General features: G+C 41.6%; 3 protein-coding genes and 3 non-coding genes across 6 annotated transcripts; 4 read left to right on the top strand and 2 right to left on the bottom strand.

Moving 5' to 3' along the window:
- The first annotated feature begins 204 nt into the window (after window positions 1–204).
- Window positions 205–11,967, top strand: LOC124052951 (cerebellar degeneration-related protein 2-like). The gene is made up of 6 exons (XM_046377781.1): window positions 205–623; window positions 6,679–6,791; window positions 7,311–7,459; window positions 7,545–7,709; window positions 7,965–8,172; window positions 8,409–11,967. The coding sequence occupies exons 1-6, from the start codon at window positions 545–547 to the stop codon at window positions 9,174–9,176; spliced, it is 1,482 nt and encodes a 493-aa protein (XP_046233737.1). The 5' UTR covers window positions 205–544; the 3' UTR covers window positions 9,177–11,967.
- A 325-nt stretch (window positions 11,968–12,292) lies between these two features.
- On the top strand, window positions 12,293–12,365 carry trnar-ucg. Its single transcript has one exon. It is a non-coding gene; the product is annotated as a tRNA-Arg (tRNA).
- A 316-nt stretch (window positions 12,366–12,681) lies between these two features.
- Window positions 12,682–12,753, top strand: trnam-cau. The gene has a single exon. It is a non-coding gene; the product is annotated as a tRNA-Met (tRNA).
- Window positions 12,754–13,426: 673 nt separating this feature from the next.
- On the bottom strand, window positions 13,427–14,993 carry mrpl58 (mitochondrial ribosomal protein L58). Its single transcript, XM_046376239.1, has 6 exons — window positions 14,796–14,993; window positions 14,416–14,440; window positions 14,255–14,314; window positions 14,062–14,144; window positions 13,790–13,959; window positions 13,427–13,696 (listed from the first exon to the last, which is right to left on the bottom strand). The coding sequence occupies exons 1-6, from the start codon at window positions 14,955–14,957 to the stop codon at window positions 13,612–13,614; spliced, it is 585 nt and encodes a 194-aa protein (XP_046232195.1). The 5' UTR covers window positions 14,958–14,993; the 3' UTR covers window positions 13,427–13,611.
- Window positions 14,994–15,068: 75 nt separating this feature from the next.
- On the top strand, window positions 15,069–22,188 carry daglb (diacylglycerol lipase, beta). The gene is made up of 15 exons (XM_046376238.1): window positions 15,069–16,104; window positions 16,207–16,358; window positions 16,452–16,626; window positions 16,723–16,990; window positions 17,189–17,311; window positions 17,461–17,588; window positions 17,824–17,950; window positions 18,104–18,187; window positions 18,609–18,686; window positions 18,815–18,895; window positions 19,302–19,429; window positions 19,754–19,822; window positions 20,262–20,334; window positions 20,438–20,691; window positions 21,179–22,188. Exons 1-15 carry the CDS (start codon window positions 16,010–16,012, stop codon window positions 21,372–21,374), a joined length of 2,031 nt encoding a protein of 676 aa, XP_046232194.1. The 5' UTR covers window positions 15,069–16,009; the 3' UTR covers window positions 21,375–22,188.
- Window positions 15,129–15,200, bottom strand: trnaq-cug. Its single transcript has one exon. It is a non-coding gene; the product is annotated as a tRNA-Gln (tRNA).
- Window positions 22,189–22,523: the final 335 nt, after the last annotated feature.

Below are 22,523 nucleotides of genomic sequence, written 5' to 3'. Positions count from 1 at the left end.
TTTTAGCTTTATATGACATAGTGTTTGATTATTTTTCAAATGTTGCACCTTTGCAATTAATATGCCTAAATTAATGATGTCATTAGATATTTTACATGTCGAAATCGAGAGGACGCACTTGACTCTAAGCTCGTCGAATGTAAACAAAACTTTGGGTAATGCAACTTCCGAGTGGTACATGAATGCACCGCGAGGTTGTCGCTGTTATCAGGGAGGAAAGGAAGTGCTGTTATTGCAACATCGCTGCCACGTCTGTAGGATCCTCCGCAGCAGCAGCAGCAGCCGGAGCGGCGGGTCTGAGCACCGGGATGGGCCGGTGCTGGGCGATGGGGGGATGAGAGGGAGGGGTGGGAGTGACTGAAGGAACACAGAGGAGAGGAAGGAAAGAGGAAACACGTAAAGCCACAACACAACACTCCCCTGACTGAAGAAAGCTTGTGCGCAGCTCCGGCTTGAAGGAGCGACTGCTGCCTTCTGGAGGATCCAGCTCTATTGTTCGCTCAGAGGGGCTTGTTTCCGCGGTTCTACCGGGGGGTGGGTCCCCATGCTAAGCTCAGGGAGAATGGAGGAATTCGTGACTGAAGAAGAAGAGCCATGGTACGACCAGCAGGACCTGGAACAGGGTAAGACAAGACCCCATCCTCCCTGCCAGCAGCAGCATCACCACTGTCAGCTGCTGGCGCCGGCCTGGGATCAGCCGGTTTCCACTTAACAAAGGCTCTCTGTCATGTAAAGACAAGGCAGAGGTGACATTTAAATACAGTCACATAAACATTAAAGGAGCTTGTAATGATCGGGCGACTCAAAACAACCCCCTATGACAACAATGCACCGAAAGCCTGCCAAGCAGGGCTTTGTATGGCTGGAGACAGTGAGCATCACCCACCCTCAGTAACGCTGTTATCAGTCAGGGCTGTAGTTTAACAAAAAAAGAAAGATTGTGGAATTTGGATTTGTGGAACTATTGATTGACAGGAAATCTACTTTGATAATCAATTATGTATCATTGACCAAGAAAATGCAGAACATTTTCTGGTTCCAGCTTCTCAAATGTGAAGATTTGCTGCTTTTTCCAGTTTTCTATGGCTGTGCATTGAATATGTTTGGGTTTTGGACAGTTGAACAGACAAAACAAGCAGCTTGAAGATAGGACTGGATGAGATGGACAAAATCAAATATCATATTTTTGACCAAATACCTCAATGTCAATATTACGTCAGTATTGTAGGGATTGATATCAGTGTTTTGACAAAATATTAACACAAAGACATTTTTGATGAAGAATTGCCAGTAATGTGGAAAGAGCAACTATCAGAACTGAATGAAATACACTAATTTCATGATACAGAACCCAGTTATTAAGGAAGGCTTTATGCACTTTGACTGAATGTATTCATATTTTAAATGTATATATTCATCATTCACCATCAGGCTGTATGGGGACAGTCTTACACTGTGTTGTTAATAAATCTGTCATATTTTTTGGTCCATTAATTAGTCTAGGTTTATGAAAACATTAGAAAAAAAAACTCTAACTCCTAATTTTCTACATCCCGAAGTTATGTTGCCAAATGTCTTATTGTAAACAATGTTTATGGCTGAGACAGTTCATTTGAAATTGATTGATCCATGGCCAACTCAGGTGCAGGTAGGGATTACTGAATGAACTTATCAGATCTTGTAAAACCAAGCCAGCAGATGAGTTCACTGTTCTTATTTGTCTTTGTCTAATTAACCCAATTCACAGTCAGCTAATTATCTTTCATCTGTCTATTCAGGCCGCCTGCTCTACACAGCATAACAGCATGAGTGAATCTATCGCGACCGTGCAACGAAATCTATCTGATCTACTTATGTCATTCAAGGTCCTTGTATTTGCAGAGATTTAAATAGTTTGTCAGACTTAAAGGAATTGAGTGTTGAGTAGCTTTTTAAAAGGTTTCCCAATTTCTTTCAATATTGAATCAAAATGCATTTCATTTATTTCATAATGTCAGATGGGCTCGGTATCATCCAATTTCCATATAGATGAGGACCGGCTTATTATGTTCTCGTGGGTAACCCATAACAGGGAGGCACATGCAGGAAACATTTTGGATGACGTTACAGTTTGTATACTGCTGTGCTCTGAACAGCTACAAAGACAAAGCACCCGAACTGAATATGCACTTTGAGGCCAGGAATCTGAAAACATTTTAAATTTTCATCACAGACATATGCTCCTCTCTGTTCTTTGCACCACTTAATTCATTTCCTGTCTTTTCCCATCTCCTAATTACTTCTCCTTGTGGCAAGTAATTATAACGGTAAATTACCAGAGGTGAAATGATGCTGATGCAGTGATTTTAATTGACTAGAAACACACACAGGCAAACAGCCATGATGTAATGGATTTGTTTGATAGCTTCTTTCTTGTCACACATGATCAGACTTGAGGACAGGATCCTCTGCACTCTTAGTTTTGGCAGTCCTGAGGAGGATAGAGACACAGCAGCAGAGGGGACAAACCTTCATAAAAGTCAAAATGGCCGGTGTAAAAAATGAGCAGCGTCTTCATGCGTGCGCCCATGCAGAGAGCTCTGTGTTTGGTGGAGCAGAGGCGATGTCAGACCTCTCTGAGCTTCAAAGTGCTGACTGCCCGAGCTCATCTCTTGTTGTGTGACATTTCAGGATGTCATAAATTCTTCAGAGAGAGAGAGAGAGGCACCACTGTCATTGTATTACAACACCTTGTTGTCATGCAGGAATCACTGGCAGGCTCAGCAGTCTAACCTGCGAAAGAAGAAGGCTCTTCTGTGAGGCTTCAGCCTAGAAAGATGAAACATGGACGAATGAAAGAGAACTAACATATATTACTCAAAATAGTGTAGAGCTGAGACAGTGAGTTGATTAAAGAATGAAGTGATCAACATAAAAATTATCTTAAATTATCATACACCAAACTTTCTCTGGTTCCAGCGTCTCAAATGAGAGGATTTTCCTGCTTTTTTCGGGTTCTGGGATGTTGTGATTTAATAAGAAAACTAATCTCAATCAGAAAAAAAAGAAAAATCTCAATAATTAAAAAGCTACAGAAGGTGTTTGGAGGAGGCTGACCCTGGTGGTTATTGGTGATGTTACAGCCACTGATGTGTAGCTAACTGCTACATCTGGCTGACTTAGCTTAGCTTAGTTAGCTTAGCGTAAAAGACTGAGAAACAGCTAGCATAGCTTGGACTAAATGTAAAAAAATCAATTATCAACACCTCTAAAGGTCACTAATAAACACATCATAACATTTTGTTTAGTCTGTTTCTAGACTATTTCTTCCTGTTTTGAAGAGAATCAGTCTATCTGTTCCACTTTGTTTTTAGTCTCTGCGTTAAGCTAAGCTAAGCTAAGCTAAACTAATCAGCTGTTGGTGGTAGCTTCCTATGTCCTGTAAACACATCAGAGTGGCATCGATCTTCTTGGTGAGAAACCCGAAAAGCTTATTTCCCAAAGTGTTAAACTTGTCCTTCAAGTCTGAGCATGAGTCCTTCATTTGTGTGGACATCTAGCAGATATAAATGTCCACACAAATTTAACAGATGTAAAACTTGGAAAGCAGTGTTCCCGTGGAATGTTAGAGATGTTATGCTGTAGTTACAGCTCACATTTCAACTCCTAAGGCGGAAAAACAAGGAGGAGTGCAGACATGTAATTAGGATGCGTCTTTGTTTGGATCCATTGTGTGTCAGCCAGAGCCTCTACTGGCCCAAGTCCAGGTAGAAAAAGCTTGGCTCTACCAGCTGAGACTGGAAGCTTGTTGGCTTGACTTGCATCTGATGAGAGGCTTCCTCAACTGTTCAAATGCTCCTGTTACAGCTTAATATGTATTTATGTCATCCAAGTATTCAGTATTACAGAGCAAAAAGTCCAACTGTGGACCAGAAAAATGCTACTGCTCTGGCATGTCATGCATTAATGCAGTTAAGGGACAGAAAAACAGCCTGCTATAACATTAGATAATTCATTTCTGGAAACTGAATGATTCTAAAGCCTTTTCTGCTAAGGATTTGAGTTCGCAGATCAGGAAAGGAGGAAGAGGAGAAGTCTTGTTTTCCACATTCCAGTGAATCTCATGGGTGACCTGCACCCACCACAACAACACTGCCTGTGGAAGAGATCACTTCATGTAATGTAGTAATGAACATGCATGTCTGTAGAAAATCACATATTCAGCTGCATTCAAAAGGTGTATGGAATTCAAAGTTGCCCTTATGTTCACTGTGAAAAGTGCAAAACGCTGTTTGAATACAAACCCACTCTCCCAGCTGGTTGCAGCTTGTTTTCCTGAGCATGCAGGAACTAAATCTGTCATACGTGATGTGATTATGTTGGAGTTCCTGCCTCAGTGGTTTCATCCTGTGCGGGTCAGGCCTTGGGTCTGTCTGGAGCAAACAGACCGTTATCTGCGTCCAGTATTGACTTGTTAAGTTGCTTGCCAGGACAGAGAGTTGTATCGATTGGCTTTTCCTCCTTCTCCTGTATTCTCCTATCACTGGGGCTCTTGGCTGACTTTCCCTTTCTGGCAGCCAAAAAGAAGTCAACATCTGAATGTGGACACTGACACATGTTTGAGTTATCTGGCTTTCTTGCTGGAATTTGACTTTCGACGTGTCAGATTGGCCCATGGTTGGATAGGACCTGAACTTGTCAGAGGTCATAGCCCGTATTGTCTGCTTATATAATTCTTTTTAGTTCATTTAATGCTGGTTACATTGATAATGATCTTACTGCCTGGTCTACTTTCATTTTCAGAATATGCAGGTGGCACTCTTCTCTTTATCTGTTTAGCTGCTGTTGCTAGCACTGCTAATGCTATATCTACACAATTCTTCCTCAGCTTTTTTCAAACAACTCAACCAAACAAAAAGCTGAGTATTTTCCACTGAAGAAAAAAGAATAAAAAATTTAATTCTTAATAAATTATTATAATCATAGGTACAAAGGTTTAGACACATGGGGGCAACACTACAAGCTGTAAAGACAACATGATTACTATACAACTACTGCAGATCCAGCAGAGTGGAGCAACTTTTGCTGTCTTAGTAGTTCTCACTTCCATATCTTGGGAATAAAATCTGTCTGTTTAGCTATTGAATGCTGTGTTCACTATCTAACAACTAATTTTGCTTGTATGCATCTAGTAGCAAAAAAATTCATTTGTGTCGTCGTCATACTACATCAGAGACAATGGTACTGGAGTACAAGGCCAAGTTCATCTCGAAAGATTTTAATTCCAACTTTGAATGGTTGTCCATCTTCACAGCACCTTTTGCAGTTGCAGAGAATTTCACATTTTACATTGTACATTGTGATATGTTTTATTCAAAAATAAGTAAATAGCAATTAAAACTGAAAAAAAAATCCCCCTGAAATGTAGTGGAGTAGAAGTAATGTATAGGTACCTATTTGGACTCAAATGCAGTACTTGAGTACTTGTGTACTTCCATCACTGATTTCTAAATTACCACAAGCCAAATTTGGCATTTCTATACTGCACTTTTTGGCTATTTATCAGCAGAGATATATGCCCCTTAAGGGCAGCACAAACATGCTTTGAACACAACACTGACATGTTATGACATGGTGAACCAACTCCTGACCTTGTCTTCCTGCTGTCTGGTGCTGAGTAGGCTCAGTTTAAGGTTAATCTAATCTGAAGGCTCTAATATTCTATCAGTTTATCTGTGTTACAATACCTGAACATCCTGAGGAAATCTATGTGAGTGCTGCTGCAGTGAAACAGGTCAGAAGTCGGCCTCCGTCCTTGTGATCAGTATTCATTATTAAAGACAGAACCAGCCAAGACTACAAGATAGACGAATTCATTGGCTGCTCACTTTAGTCCTCTGCTTTCTTTCTGAGAGGTCAGAAACCACATCTTGCTGATTCAGCCCAAACAATGTGACATAAATACTGCTGAGTCACAGCACAGTTAGAATAAAGAGCAATGACAGTGACTCATCTTACTTTGGAGGTGCAGTAACTGTCTGGAAGCACAAATTAAAACAGTAAACGGTCATTAAAAAGTGACTTGCTTTACTGCCTAAGGATAGAAATTCACCAACACCAACACACTGTTATTTAACACATGAAAAGTTACCTGCCTTGGTCTCCCACATCCCAGTGTTTTGAATTTGCTCCCGTTTCTGTCCTAACCTCGGTGGAGAGGTGTCTCTCCACATTATCTTGGCATCAGTCTCTGACCTTTATATTGAGTCAGCAGAGAGAAGAGGGCCTGCAGGGAGAAGAAGAACTGTCACACTGTCCCCCTGCTCTCCTCTCTCTATAACTGAACTGGTCCAGGGCAGACTGAGATGATGTGATGGACCCTTTGATCATTCTATTCCAGACCTTGCCTAAAATAGAACAAAGTGCTCCATTAATCGTGGCAGCGGGTAATCTAAATTGTATGGCCGCATTATGTCTTCTTCTGTGAGATTAAATATCTTCTGCTTTTACCCTCAGTCCTTTCTATTTTAATTCCACCGCCATTTCCTTTTGTAATACTTCCTCCATGCCTTGTTTTCTTTCTCAACTTCTTTTCTTTTCTCTATGTCTTTGTTTACTCGTCTTTCTCCATCTACAGCTCCTTTTCTGCACTGTTGTCTTATTTGTTTATCTCTTTCTCAATTTCTTTTCATTGTCTAGACCTCCACTTGGCAGCAGAGCTGGGAAAGACTCTGCTGGAGAGGAACAAGGAGCTGGAGGACTCCCTGCAGCAGATGTACATCACTAATGAAGAGCAAGTGCAAGAGATTGAGGTGCGAATGTGTCCTGCCAAATCAAAATATTTTTCCCTTGCCTCTGTACCATTAATTGAACTCATATATTCAATTAAGTAGAGTTAATAGAAACAACATTTGGGAATGTGAGCAGTCAGTTTTATATGGAGGAACAAGGCTTCCATGCAAATTGTTGTTTAGAAGGTTTGTTTACTGATTTCTTAATAATGTTTGATTTGATTATAAAAAGACAAATTACAACTTTGAAAAAGTTTAGGTTTAAAGCCCTTTGACCTTAAAAATAGCAGCTGATAACCTCACCTTAAATCTCAACACACACATTTTGTGGCTGTTCTGGGGATTTGGATCTGTAGGAACGACAACCTAGAAACAAAACGAAAACTGACGTTCACGTGGCTCGATTGAAAGCTACTAAACAGATGTTTAAGTGAGATTATTTTGTCAAATTGAAACAAGTAAATAATCAGCTTCACTGGAAAACAGTGAATTGTGACAGAGCTGCTGTGTCTAGGTTCACTGTGTGTGTTTGTCCCACAGTACTTGTCGAAGCAGCTGGAGGTACTACGGGACATGAACGAGCAGCATGCTAAAGTGTACGAGCAGCTGGACGGGACCGCCAGAGAGCTGGAACGCACCAATCACACACTGGTTATGGACAGCAAGGCCTCACAGCAAAAGATAGAGAGGTGAGTGGGACTAGACGTTTTCTTTCCTCTATTCCGTCCACCTCCTCCTTTACTCACTACACATTGGCCCTTCCTCCTGGACCAGGTTGACGGCAACCATCGAGGCTTTGCAAAACCAGGTGGGGTCTCTCTCGGGGCAGGTGGAGCAGCTACGTTCCATGGAACAGCTCCGAGTCAGGAGGGAGAAGAGGGAACGACGCAAGACCATCCACTCTTTTCCTTGCCTTAGAGAACTTTGCACAGCACCCAGGTACTTGTTGTTCTATCCACAGTCTAGTGTAGTAGGTATAAATACATGGATTACACATCCTTAAGTCCTACTTAAGTCATGGTAGCCCACTGCTCCTGTGTGTGTGTTCACTGCATGTAATTTTCTGGGTGTTGCATGTGTGTTCAACCAAGGATGGGTTAAATGCAGAGGGAAAATTTAGTGTATGTAAAAATATACTGCCAATAAAGCTTCTTCTTCTTCTTCTTCTACTACTACTGTGTGCCATGTTGTCAGGTATGAGGATGAGTTTGTAGTGGGCAGGGCTGAGAGTTTTTCCATGGATGTGAAGCCTCAGCCGTTTGAAGAAGAGAACCAGCATCTGAGGGAGGCGGTTTCGGCTCTACGAGCAGCTGTCCGGACTGAGAGGGCACGTAGAGAGGGTGTGGAGAAGGAGTGCAACCTCCTAATCGCAGAGTTCTCCCGCCTGCAGACACGAGTCCAGGTAAGGTGCTAAACTACTACGAAACTTTATCACAGCTTGAACAAGTTTAGATCACATGCTGTCGGTATTTTACAAAATACTGCGATAAATCATTTGTTTTGTACCAGATAATTTTGTTTGTAGAAATGTGCAGTTGTGCCCGTTTCACACCATTGATTCAGAATTGGCCTCCACATATGGTGATTAAAATCAGAAGAACCGTTAGATCTATGTCTGGTGTCTGTCCCTGCTCTTAGGATGCTGAGAGCTGCCAGGGGAGGGTGCGGGAGTTGGAGGTGGAGCTACAGGAGCTCCAGCAATTACGTCGGGCTCGGACCTTCCTGCTCAGCAGCGAAGATGACGGCGTGACTCTTACCCAGACTGTCCTCAATAGCACCCCAGAGACTGACACCTTCCTGGAGGTGGAGGTCGGGGAGAATGGAGGAGGTGTGAGGGAGGAGAACGAAGGCGGAAGAGGTGTTGGAGGGGAAGCTCTCCCCGAGTCCAGCCCTGTGAGGAAAAGCTGCAGCGACACAGCGCTCAATGCCATTGTGGCCCGTGATGCGTCAGGCCGTAGAAGAGGCAGCTATGCCCTCCACGCTAACAGCGTGAGGAAGAGAGGGATGTCCATCCTCAGGGAGGTGGATGAGCAGTACCACGCCTTACTGGAGAAATATGAGGAGTTGTTAGGGAAGTGTAGGCGCCACGAGGAGAGCCTGTGTCATGCTGGTGTCCAGACTTCCAGACCAGTATCCCGAGACCCGTCCATGAAAGACTGTGCTATGGGACCCACCCCGGCGCCTCCACCTACGCCCACCCAGTCACCCTCCACCCCCGAGGCCATTGAGAGCATCAGCAAGCAGGTGGAGGCAGTGGACAAGAGGCTAGGACAGAACACTCCAGAGTACAAGGCCCTTTTTAAAGAGATCTTCTCTCGTATCCAGAAGACCAAGATGGACATCAAAGCTACCAAAGCTGCTAAGGCGAGCAAGTCTGGCAAATCTGGCAAATCTAGTAAACAGTAATGAGACCCCGACTGATTATCTGCTATATCAGAGATAGGTGCTTGAGTTTGTGAACAGCGGCATAAGGATTCTTCTGGAGGGTGCTATTTCAAAATAATGCTAAATTCAAGTACATTTCATTTCAGTCAAGGTCAACTCAGAGCGCAAAGTTTTCATCCAGTACTGAAACCTCCCAGCATACACAAGGGTCTGTTTTGCATGGGATCTAACATAAAACTTAAAGATTTGATTCGTATGTATGAAACATGGTACGTTAAGAATTAGTTGAAGTTCACCCCCATCATATTCTTGTATTCAGTGTTCCTGTGTACAACCAATATACTGGCTTCACTGCCTTACTGCTTTAGGCTTATACCACAATAACACAAAGATAGCAATATGCCTTTCATGAGCCTCACAGATGCACTAAATGTTAAAGCTGCACAAAAACACTACTAAACTGCATCACTAATGAAAACAAGAGTGGAAATCTAAGTCTAATATTAACATGAACTGTATCTGTTAGGTTTATTACAATAGACTCTACTAACATTTGTATATTTACAGTAAGAAAGACTAAAACTAATCCTCTCAGGCCACTGTGCTTTCTGGCTCTAGCATGAACTTGAGGTGCTAATAATTCCCTTCTCATTATGTATATCATACACAAATTACCACTGTTGAAAATTTAAATAAGCCTTTCGCCTGAGTGACATTTCTACTCTTTCTCTTTCTCTGTATGTGACCTTATTATTACTTCTTTCAAAGTTTGAGGTGCCTCTTTTTCTTATCTAGAGATTTCTTGGAACAGTGTATGAAAAAGACTAAAACTCAGTAAATATGAAGCTGTAGCCGGCAGCCAGTTAGCCTAGCTTAGCATAAAGGCTGGAAATGGGGAAACAGTTAGCCTGACACTGCTGACAACACCAAGTTGTAGTATTTCTTGTCCAGGAAAAGGGATCACAAGCTGTTGTTTTAATGCATTCTTTGTGGATGGTTAGTTAAACAAAATACAACTTTCTAGTTAGCAGACTTTAGAGGCAGATTTTTTTAATTTATTTGTCAGCTTTGGACAGAACCTGTTTCCCCTGTTTTCACATGTTGCCAAGCAAGCTAACTGGCTGTTGGTTGCAGCTATTAATTTAGCGTACAGGCAACAGTGTGGCATCGATATGCTCATCTAACTGCTGACAGGATAACAAATAGCAAACAGTATTTCCCAAAATATTGAGGTGCTCGGATGCTTTTGGAGTTCAAGGAAAAAAGGGATGTTAATGATTAAACTTAAAGAAAGGAACCCAGGCTGAGAAGTTAATGTACATTTTTAAAATAAATATCTTCTCCCTCCACTGTGTTAAAGTTAAAATATGTCTTCAACTGGACTACATCAGCCCATTGGGGCAAAAATAAAACTGCTCAGTGAGATACAGGAAGCATCTTAGTAGTGTGTGATATCTACAATATAGGCTATAATTTAGATAGTTGTGCCTGTCGTAATTTGAATGTGTAGGAGTGATGATCCCACTGGCTGCTGTCTTGCCAAAGACAATCTCTGCAGTTTGTTATTTTCACTATTTCCTGGGCATTATGGTCACTCATCATACAGAATATTAATATCATGAAGGCTGTGAAGTTGAAATGTCTGGTAATGGTTTTGCACCATATACAGTGCAAGTATTTTGTTTGGGAAACATCTAACAGACCGAACAGCGACAAATAGCAAAAGAACTTATATAGACATAACTCTTGATTGTCACAGGGATTGTAAAAGGCCTTTGAATGAAGACAACATGGACATTATAAACACAGAAAGAAAATGATCCTGTGGGGAAAACTGATATTACAATGGTGAAAAAAATATTCTTGGGAGCTTTATACATGTGTTGAGGCAATTTTCCTTTAATTATAGCTAGACAGCCACATTGTACACCTGTAACCAGTATAAGGCTTCAAACCAGGGCTTTGTCTAACACCTAGCAGTCTTACTAAACTCTAAAACTAACCTGCAAACATATTGCACCTTTTTCACCATAAACAAAATGCCTATGCCTTTTTTTCTGGGTAACCTCTTATGTATAAACCTTTGTTATAATGAATGTTATTACAGCTAATTTTATATCTGATTCTTCAGCAAAGTTGAAGACATAGCCAAGCTTGAAACCTTTCACAGGCTGACACCTGAAGGACCCTGCACTCGTGTTTGAGGCTAATGTGTGGAAATAGAAAGCAGAATGAATATTTGACTTCAGCCTGGTACTGAAATCTGAGAGGAATCCTGTTACCTTCCAATGAAGTAAAGTTTACTTTACTGTTGCAGCAAGCTTTTGGACAACTGTGGTGTATGAATCATCTGAATGATTCAAGTTTGTGGAGGTAGTAATATGTGTTAGCATGGATTAAACAATGCCAAACCAGAGCCTCTTATCATATTAAAAGGCTCATGAGGTTTCTGTACTGTAATGTTTTACCTTTTGCACTTGAAAATGTCTGACGCCTCATCTTTTGCATATTTAGGATAGCTGATATAAATTGTATCTGTGTATTTATTTGTGTGTGAACATTTCTTACATTTTATTTTACATTTTCAGTGCCTATATGTGAATGTTACTAACATATTGTCAGAACAGACCTATTTAATTTGCTTTACTTGTATTATTCAGTTTACATGTGTGCAGTATTAGTTAAAATGATATTGCCATTAATGTTTAGTCTGCTCTGGTATTAGTTCATATCATTACTGAACTGAGACCTATTTTAATCTGTTATAATAAAGCAATGATACAATAAATCCTGCGTTGTTGTATTTACTATATTTCAAAGGAAAGGTGGGTAAAAGGAAGAAATGCAGGATCGATACAACGTTAACTAATTGTCTTAATTTCACTTTGCGGGACAAAAAATGTTCAAACTGTGCAGTGCAGGATTTGATCTGAATTGTAGTTCACTCGTACTTCTAAAGGACGTTAAAAAGAACTGTCTCATGAGAAGAAGCAGAAAGTGAATGCGGTCTAAATTACTTTTGTTTGCTTCTCTCACAATTTTTTCCAACTGTACTTCAGTCGTGCAAGGACGTGGAATACTATATATATCAATGTATCACATATTTGTAAAGTACAGTGTGAAGAGTTTGCCAATCAGACCGCGTGGCCTAATGGATAAGGCGTCTGACTTCGGATCAGAAGATTGAGGGTTCGAGTCCCTTCGTGGTCGTATTTTGCACTTGAATGAGTAGACGGTTGTAGTTTTCAACCGGTTTGTGTCCTGTGGTTTTAGGCTAATCCACATTTTGAGCCTAGTGTATTTTTGTGTTATCTGGTCAGTATGAATCATTGTTAATATGCATCGGGATAGCAACTGTTGTTAGCTAATGCTAACGTTATGCTAACTATGTCTATGAACTATGTGAAGTTATAGTGCTCGATGTTAGGCTAACTAACGTTGTATATAAATCACAATATTCACAATTTCAACTTCACCAACATCAGCAAACACATTATAATGCCGAACACAGTACTATCTTCGTAGTAGCAGAGTGGCGCAGCGGAAGCGTGCTGGGCCCATAACCCAGAGGTCGATGGATCGAAACCATCCTCTGCTAAACATTTTGTTCTAGTTCGGTCTCACGGAGTCAGCTAGTATTTCCGTTTCAATTCTGTGACCTGAATCGAAATGTTGCCAGCGAAAATGTTTTTAATCACACTTCACATACTTAAATTCAGAATCAGCATTATTGTTCTCATACGCGTACACATGCAAGGAATTTGACCTTGGTTTTTCATAGCTCTCAGTGCATTCAGACATAGAACAAGAAACGTCAACACACAACATGAACGAATATCGGTATAAATAAACACATATCATGTTAAAAAGTGTCTTTCAGACTGTAGAAATATATCGTATGGGATTGTTTTGGCATACAGTGCTCTGTAGCGCCCACCAGAGGGGGAAGGCAGGAACAGGCTGTGTCCGGAATGCGATGGCTCTGCAGTGATGTTTCCTTCTTCTGAGCACATACAAGTCCTGAATGAAACGTAAATATATTGGCAAAAATATTTTGCCACCATGGTACTGACACAGGGTCACAATTTTGAGAGCTTTGATTTCAGTGTACTGAAATATGTGACACTAAAGGGTAACGTGTATGAAAAAGACCAAGATCTCAACCCAATATTGTGAGAAGACTTGTTAGTGCTCTAGACAGACTTGTATCCATAATAAAGCATGCCATGTATTGTGATAAATGTTTAAGGTCAATAGAGTTGATATGCCTATGCAGGGTACAGAATATGCGTTTGCGTTTAATACCTTTCAACAGTAGCAGCAGTTTACATCTTCAACTGATCTGAACAAGGTTGATACTTAGTTTAATTTAAAGAAAAATGAACACTGGACATATGAATGACACATACTTACTGACAGTAAAATAATTAGAGGTAGAAACCTAAAAGTCAGTCACTTAGTCAAAATCCACTCGTCTGCTCTGTTTGACAGTCGAATGGACCTTCTTCTGGTGGAGTCGTTCCTTGTTTCGCTTCTCTAACCTGCACAACATATTTCACATCAAAGACACACATAAGACACATTACTAATCGAGGTGCATAGAAAGACAAAGCGCTCTCCTAATAGATTATTACCTGTGTGCCCTGAGTGCTAAGTCTTCTGCTGTTGGTTCATAAGGCTTCTCGCTGGCCTCGGCTATGATGGCAGAAATCTTCTGGATGCAATCAGAAAGGTTTCTCTGCTGGCTCCTGCTCAGCTCTGACGTTACCAGGAGCTCGCCGGCCTTATTGATGCGGTTTCTGTTCTGTGTCACGGGTTAGTACAGTTCGTCAATGATAAAACTGTGTACTAAAACGATGAACGATTAAAGCTTTCATCCCGATTGCACTGCGTTTGGTAAATATACCTTTTCAACGATTTTCTGTCGAACATCTTTTGGGATCCAGTCTGCTGTGTGCACATGGAATCGGACCTCTGCTTTCGTGTTGACTGGGGATTGAGATGTCAGTAAACAAAAGGAATATACTGTGAATGATTGAAGAAATTCAAGATTCAAAGTTTTCTTTGATGTATTAAAGTTTAAAGCAAACTTTAGGAACCTTTATTGACGTGCTGACCACCAGGACCACTGCTTCTGCAGTAAGATACTGTCAGACGCTCTGAGAGCCAAGAGGAGAAGACATGTATGTTTAAAAAACACAGAAAAAGAATGAAAATGCTGTCTTATTCTGCTTTATTGAATATATATGTGTATATTTACCCACTGGGATGTGCACTTGATCGTCCTGAAAGAGTTAAAATACAACAAATCTACTGCTTTACCATGCATTGAGGATATGAGTTCATTATACTGTTAAAGACAACATCAGAAAATGATACAGTAAGCCTACATTTACGCAATTTTATGAATATATTGATCAGTTTGTGTTTCAGTAACCTTTTCATATCTTTTTCATGGGGAGGACGTTACAGCAAACTTGACTGCGGGAAAAGGCTTAGTGCTGATCATATTTGTAGTGAGCACATCCTGGGATGATATACTACCGTTTCCACCCATGCATTATTTTTGGGTTGATTATGTTTTATCTCTCTGTCCCGAGCCTGAGCCTTTTAACCCAGTTAGCTTTTTTTTTTACTTACCTGTTCGCTATCTGTCCCTCGGCTCCCATAAGCAGCACTCGACTGTAAAGTGTTGTTAGTGTCTGTTATTGCAGCATTCTTTAGTTTAACATGCTGTGGAATCGCGTTTACTCCTGTTCTACAGCACAGTAAATACGAACGTCGTGCTATGTGTGCCGCCATGTTGAAATTACGTAGTCAAATGACGTAGGCCAGTAAACTAACATTCTACGTGATATAGCTGCTGACACGAATTTCATGAAGCACTAGCTTGTCATAAACTCGTGTGCTGCTGATACACGCACTATTTTATATTTTCGTTGTGTTGGATGATGACAGGAAAAAAATAAATTTAGGTTCCACCGAGATTTGAACTCGGATCGCTGGATTCAGAGTCCAGAGTGCTAACCATTACACCATGGAACCACACAGTGAGGGCGTTTGAAAGGCAACTATTTGAAAAGTGAACATCAGGGACAAGCACAAAAAGATGGGGACAATCCAGGAACTCCTGCACGATGGTCTCTGTTGCAATAGGGTATCACCAACGGACGGACACCGCCTCTTCAAAACAAACAGCTTTTTACAGTTGGTTATGTTTTAGGTTACCCAAAGGTCTGAGATCAGGGGATTACATATACACAGTATACATGGTTTACATATAAAGCAAGATGCTGATATATTTCTAAGTAAACAACTGTAGCGTTTGTCATAGCGGATTGGTTTTGTTTTTTCGAAATAGCTTTGGTGTATTTTTAGCTAGCTCGGTAGCTAATGTTAGCAGCTAACGCTAGTCACGCAGTGGTATAGTCTTCTTGCTGTCGTTAGCCGCATTAGCATTATTTAATATTAGTCAAGCTTTGCGTTGAAGGTTCTTAAACCTCAACATTATAGAACATCAATATTATAGACTGACTGTTCCTAACCAACGTTAGATTGCGTAAGCGGAGCGTAGCGGAAACACACACTTGTCTGTTTGAATACTTTGCTTAACGTTAGCGTGTAGCTAGCTTAACGTCACACCAGTAGAAGTCGTTTGGGCTTATTAAGAAACATGGGGAAATAGGATGTGACAACAATCGGGAAAACCCGTTGCCAGTCCTTGAAACTGCCGCTTTGGCAGTGAAGTCATGCATGACCTGAGGTGTGCGCTGTTCAGAACAGTCCTATCCACTTTATCGTGGTGAGAAGGTTAATATCGATCAGTGAGACATTTAGGCTTGCTTGACTGCAAAATGCCTGGAATCGTGGTGTTTGGTCGGCGGTGGGGGATCGCCAGCGACGACCTTGTTTTCCCCGGCTCCTTTGAACTGTTCATCCGTGTACTTTGGTAAGTTGTTTACCTTTATCAGTGTCCACTATTTACCTGACGTTCACCTACTTATGCATAGTGACATCCATCGACTCTGCTCTGCTGCTGGTTACTTATTAGGTGGATTGGCACCATGATCCTGTTCACCTACCACAAGGGTGATTTTGATTGTAATGGGAAAGGAGTTCTACACGGATATCTGGTTGGACTGCTGGTTGTGCTGGCACTCATCATCCTGTCACTATGCGCTATTGTCTATGTCAGTGCTCAAGGTAAATCATTTGTGACCTATCAGGACATTAAATGGCCTCCTATCACAGGTATATATTTTACGTATTCCAATGATATCTATGGTTGTTTCTCAGGTACCATTACGAACTCGGGCCCACGGCGCGCTATCCCTGCACTGGTGTACTTGCGAGCTCTCCTGTACATTCCTGAGCTGGTGTGGGCCTGTCTGGGAGCTGTGTGGGTTTCTGATGACAGCCAAGGCTGTGATCCTGCCACAGTGGGTGCGGTCATCGCAGCAGTGGTTGCCAGGTGGCTTCTTTATACCTATAAGTTTAAAGTTTCATTGTTTTAAAAAAATTAAGGAATGTTTTGATCCAGCATCTTTTTTTCCCCACATCACAACAGCTGGATCATCCTGCTGTTCACTGGGATAGGCGTGGTGTTTGTGTTTGACCCGCTGGGCAACCCTCGTCCTCAGGCCGCTGCCATGGAGCCACTGGGGGTCCGAGACATGGAGAGCAGTGAGGGCAACCAGTTCTTCTCCACGGCTCGCTCCCTGGCCGTCAAGGTGTGGGAGAGCAGGCTGCGACTCCTGTGCTGTTGTCTGCCGCAGGACGAAAGTAACCGAGCGACGTTCTCCAGCATCGCACAGCTCGTCAGCGGATTCTTCTCTGTGAGGGCCAACTTCTCTCCTTTGCATGTGGCACTGGATTTGTGATTAGACCATAGAAAACGTGAAGAAACAATAAGACAAGCTATGTAGTATGAAATATACATGAACTATCTAGTGGTTTGAGATACTGCAAAAAACCCATTGTGAGGTTCTTTCTGGTATAGTTTGTGTGTGTGTGTGTGTGTGTGTCTTTTGCAGGACACCGACCTGGTTCCTAGTGACATAGCAGCTGGTTTGGCTCTGCTGCACCAGGAGCACGATAAGATGGAGAACAGCAGAGACCCAGAGGTCATAGTGGATCACAGCCCCTCCTCTCCCATTGTAAGTGCAGGAGTCTGTCGGTCATGTAGGTACAGTAAATATACATAAACCCACTAGTAAAACACTCTTAAGTCATGCAGCTGGGCAAAACAGAATCCTAATTTTTATCAATATTTTCCTCTTACTTGTACATCTTATACCGTTTGAAGGGAGAAGATTTGGAGACAGAGTTGGAGAAAGCAGCTCACTGCATGAAGTTTGCTGCAGCGGCTTATGGCTGGCCGCTGTACATTTACTCCAATCTCTTTACCGGACCGTGTAAACTCTGTGGAGACTGGTAAGCGCTCTCTACTTATTCCATGTCACAAGAGCAACCTCATTAGGCTAACAGCTGCTGAATGAATTTAGAAATAGACACTAAAAACAAAAAGAAAATAAAAAAAGAAAAAAATTGCTGACAGTGTCTCTGTTTATGGTCAGCCAGTGATATGACAGTCAAAGGTTGTCTCATGTTGCCTCTGTGTTAATGTAGTACACACCCAGATCAAAATATGTGTGCGTGTGTGTATCAGCTGTAGGAGTCGTTCAGCTGAGTATGACATTGTCGGAGGCGACCACCTGGGCTGTCATTTTTCCTCCATCCTGCAGAGCACCGGTTTGCAGTACAGAGACTTCATCCACGTCAGCTTCCACAACCAGGTAGGAATTGCCCCTGTCAGAAATCCACCTGTGTGTCTCAGGTTTTATTTGTTCATGTTTTTTTCAGAGGTTGGCACCTATTTAACAATCTCAGTAATTCAAACTGTTCGTCCTTATTCTGTGGATCACATAAGTAAGCAGGTTTTGTTGTAGATCTATGAGATTCCCTTCTTCGTGGCTCTGGATCATAAGAGAGAGGCTGTTCTGGTGGCTGTCAGAGGAACACTGTCCCTGAAGGTGAGTTTGGATGGAATATATAACAGTGTGTCTGAAACGAGTAGAAAAGGAAATGATTTGTTACACGAGGTTCTCCTCCCATTTCCTCTTAACCTTCACTTCTCTGTTTGTGTTTGTGGCCTGGTATCTGATAGAAGAGTGTTGAAAGAAGGGAGGGATAAATACAGGTCACAGTTGGTGCACATCTAATTGCATGAGCCACACCTCAAGAGAAGTTAAAATAGGGCTCGCATTGAAAAAGAAAACTGAAGTAGGAAGTGTGTGGCGTAAGCCAGGGCGAGTGTATGAGTGCATCAGCGTGTTTGCACTCACAAATGGTCAAAGTGAAAGAGAGATTTATTGCCTTGGCTTTGTCATGGTGTCTGATGTGTAGGTAATATGTTTCCCAGTTTGATCGTCTCACACAGTGTCTTTCCTGCAGGATGTCCTGACAGACCTGTCTGCCGAATGTGAGAACCTGCCTATAGAAGGAGTTTCTGGAGCCTGCTATGCTCACAAGGTCCATTTCCTCACAGTACCCCGAACCTGCCTTTGTGGATGTTTACCACACTGTCAGGTTGGAGGTTTTATTATGTTAAGGTGTGTGTTTTGAGGGAGGGTGATGCATCTGTGTGTCTCTCACTGCAGGGCATTAGCCAGGCAGCGAGTTACATCTACAAGAAGCTGGTAAACGATGGCATCCTGAACCAGGCTTTCTCCATTGCACCGGTAAGAAGTGTGACCGAGACCAAGAAGTGTGTTTCAGCTGCAGCAGGCGACTTTGTATTTTGTTTCAGTTCCAACCTGACTGCCAGATTTGTTTTGGAAGCAACCAGTCCTCTGATTTAAAAGAAAAACCCTCTTTCATCATTCTGTACCAAAAATCAAAGAAATGTTTATCTACCAAAGCAATATGCTATAAATAATGCAATGTTTTCAGTATAGCAGTATGGGCTAGTATGTCCATTTGAAGCCAGCCAGACTTGTCATTCATGGCAACCTTTATGCTGAGATGTACAATGTGTCTAGAACCTTAAATTGTCAAGAAACAACCTAGTTATTGCTGAGGTTTTCATTGTGAATAATCCATACATGTCTGTATAAACAGTGAGTTTCCATGTTCCTGTGATTATAGGAATATAAGCTGGTCATCACTGGTCACAGTTTGGGTGCTGGCACTGCCTCAGTGCTTGCCATCCTCTTGCGCAATTCCTTCCCCACCCTGCAGTGCTACGCATTCTCTCCACCAGGGGGACTCCTGAGGTAAGTGAGACTGCACTAACACTTGGGGTAGGGATTGGGGTCCGGTGCAAGTTCCCTGGTTTGGAAGTAGAATTAATTACATACATTTAAAGGAATTGGTTCAAATTTTCATTTCATTTCTTGTTCATAGACATACTGTACAATCAAGATGTGTTTGAGATATCCCATTAAAGTTCAAAGTTTTCAAATATATTATCACTTGACCCTCATTGTCACACATATCACTTCACAGGTACAAGTTAAAATAATATAATGCTCGCACACACCAACTGTACTATTAACTATTGGACATTGTACCTGAGCTTTCTTCTCTGTCCTGTACAGTAAAGCTTTAGCTGATTACTCCAAGGACTTTGTGGTTTCGGTGGTGCTGGGAAAGGATCTGGTTCCCAGGTAAGCCCAAGCTTTAGATTTATTGTGTATTCTTAACAGCCATTCTAATGTATTGTTCAATCAAAGTGACAGTTCATGATGACTGATTCTTGTATGTTGATACTGGCTGAATCCTCGGTTTGGTTTATTATAATATGACTCATTCATTATTGACTGTGTGTGAATCAGTAAAGGTAGGTTCTGTATATGTTTGTGTGTTAGCAGCAGAGCAGATCATGTCTTCAAAAGGCCAATATGAACATGCTGTGGTGCACTGACTATTATAGACTGCTGCATGATGAAGACTATATTTGGCTCTGCCCTGTTATTACATGCACAGAGAAGGAGAAAATAAGTCCCAACTCACATGCTCCCTTTTCCTCTGTTCTTTTTTGTTATGTTCTTTCTTTGCATTATATTCCGTCTTTCTTTTGAACAATGTATCATCCTTTTTGTGCAGATTGAGCATTCCCAATATGGAGGATCTGAAGAAAAGAATACTTAAAATAATTTCCAATTGCAATAAGCCGAAGGTAAAAACCATTCAAAGCTCTGTCATTAGTGTAGTTTTCCACCTTGACACAATGTGCTAAGTCACAGATAGAATTCGAGATATTTTTTCTCTCTGTATTCCAGTACCGCATCCTGCTGCAGGGATGTTGGTACGAGCTGTTTGGAGGAGAACCAGACAACTTTCCTAGTGAGATGGAAGACAGGAGGGAGCAGCAGCTCAGCCAGCCACTGTTGGGGGAGGAGTCACTGATCGTTCGCCACTCATCATCCTATCAGAGCCTGGCGTCGGATGACTCGCCCGCCCACACAGCTGCACACTTGCCTCTCTTCCTGCCCGGACGCATTCTGCATATTACAGAAGACGGGCCTTCACGGAGGTCTGTCTGCAGTTTATTTCTCTGTTCACAACAAATTAGCTGGTTAATATGAGCGCTTATGTGCGCCCCCTAGTGGTCGTTAGAAGTAGGATGTAAAGGAACGGTTTTATATCCCTGACAATATTGACATTTGTGAATTTAATCAAATAATGATATCTATCAACTGGTATTAGTTTTCTTTACAATGTCCTTGAAGGTGCAGACGTTTGGTTAAAGTTTGGCTTTTGCTGAAACTGTTTTAGCGATGTGTTGATTCAACTTACCGTTTGGAAGATGTAATTTGTGGAGATGCTAACTGTATTGTGTTATACAGAGAGGTGTTCGTGTTATTTAGCCCGCCAAACTGCTCAGCTCAAATTCTGTTCGTACATAGATTTTGAGCTACGTATTGCACAAACGGATTACCAGATATGGAAAGAGACCACAGACTTTTACAACTGGTACTGAGAGCTGCCACCACATTTCTTCTTTCTGTTTTTTTCCTCAGGTCCTGTTTTTCCCAGGTCCGCTACCGTGCAGAGTGGTCCAATGCAATGTCGTTCAGGAGTATTTTGATCAGTCCCAGGATGCTTTCAGATCACATGCCTGACGCTGTGCTCCGAGCACTCAGCAGTCTCACCACCGACAGGCCCTTCTTTCTCTGCCCGTCGTCTTTAAACAACAGCCAGCACAACACTATCTGAAACATACCATAGAGACTTACTCCTTACGTATGTTCCCCCAGACTCTACAGTTAGAAACTGGATTGTAATGGAAGATATGAAACTACAGAAGCATGAATGAACCTGATTTGTTAACATGTCGGAGCACATGTGCTTTGTTAAATTGCACTTTTGATTAATTACTTCTTATTATTTGTTTGATTTCAACTCTTGAGTTACTCCATGAGCAACTTTGAATGTGCGTTGTGTACAATATTTCACAGTGCTGCAGTTTTACTGTGATGTCATTGTTTTACATTTAATGTCTGTGCAAGTGCTATGTGACCAGGTAGAGGCTGCCCCCTGGTCACTGAAAGTGTCCAGTGTTGTCTTCCTTATCTGTGGAGGGGACTGAAGAGCAGTCAGATCCAGGACATGAGGATATAGGGGTATCGTTTACCTCAAAATGTGGGCTGAAGCCTTACGTCTTCATTGTGTAGTAACTGTGGGTAGTCTGTCTTGTGTTTAATGTCTGAAGACATCAGGGTGAACAGTGCCTATGCATTACAGAAATACAAGTCATCAGAATTGCTTTACAGAAAAAAACGAATGCAGTGTGTTTATAGTAAGTTTGTTTTGCATTTTCTACAATGCAGTTTGAATAGTGCATGTTCTTTGGCAAAAAGACTGATAGATGTAAGAGGTGGAAAGATTGTACCTGTTTACTTGCCATGGGTATTACATCTTTGTTTCAGGTATTGTATCATATTAAATTAGCCGATGCCTGTGTAATTATTTCACATCCTTAGTAGAATACACTGAACTCCTTGATGCAAATAAACGATTTTGTGAAGCATCCTCCTTGTTATTTTATTTTTTTTTTAATAATGGGAGTGCAAGTAGTTCCTCCCCTCGGGAACAGCAACCTGTTGATTGAGTGCAAATGTACTAAATTTTGTGGAAAATTTTATAATGATAAAAAGTGAATTAATCTTTTGACAAAGCCATATGAGTTAATGGGAGGAGTGTAAATAATTAGAAAATGCTTCCAATAAATGGATCACTAAGGATTAGCTCGAGTGTTTTTGCTCAACCTTACTTTAACCCTGTTTAGTATGTGACGTAAGCGCGACGTCCAGTCACCAACACATGACATCTTCAAATGGTCCTCGTAAGCTCCTGTTTCTAAGG

This window comes from Scatophagus argus, chromosome 21, assembly GCF_020382885.2.
Source record: "Scatophagus argus isolate fScaArg1 chromosome 21, fScaArg1.pri, whole genome shotgun sequence".
Classification (NCBI taxonomy): domain Eukaryota; kingdom Metazoa; phylum Chordata; class Actinopteri; family Scatophagidae; genus Scatophagus; species Scatophagus argus.
The sequence above is the reverse complement of the archived record's forward strand: the minus strand, read 5'-3'. Positions and strand labels throughout refer to the sequence as shown.

Bases quoted from the DNA above. Each gene is read 5' to 3' on its own strand.
- mrpl58 (XM_046376239.1), bottom strand. From the start codon at position 14,957: ATGGCGGCACACATAGCACGACGTTCGTATTTACTGTGCTGTAGAACA. The intron at 14,145-14,254 runs GTTCCTAAAGTT...CTCAATCCCCAG, and splicing joins TGGTCAGCACGTCAATAAAG to TCAACACGAAAGCAGAGGTC. The intron at 13,960-14,061 runs GTATATTTACCA...CCCGTGACACAG, and splicing joins GACAGAAAATCGTTGAAAAG to AACAGAAACCGCATCAATAA.
- LOC124052951 (XM_046377781.1), top strand. From the start codon at position 545: ATGCTAAGCTCAGGGAGAATGGAGGAATTCGTGACTGAAGAAGAAGAG. The intron at 6,792-7,310 runs GTGCGAATGTGT...TTTGTCCCACAG, and splicing joins AGCAAGTGCAAGAGATTGAG to TACTTGTCGAAGCAGCTGGA. The intron at 7,710-7,964 runs GTACTTGTTGTT...CCATGTTGTCAG, and splicing joins GAACTTTGCACAGCACCCAG to GTATGAGGATGAGTTTGTAG.
- daglb (XM_046376238.1), top strand. From the start codon at position 16,010: ATGCCTGGAATCGTGGTGTTTGGTCGGCGGTGGGGGATCGCCAGCGAC. The intron at 16,627-16,722 runs GTGGCTTCTTTA...ACATCACAACAG, and splicing joins ATCGCAGCAGTGGTTGCCAG to CTGGATCATCCTGCTGTTCA. The intron at 16,991-17,188 runs GTGAGGGCCAAC...TGTCTTTTGCAG, and splicing joins TCGTCAGCGGATTCTTCTCT to GACACCGACCTGGTTCCTAG.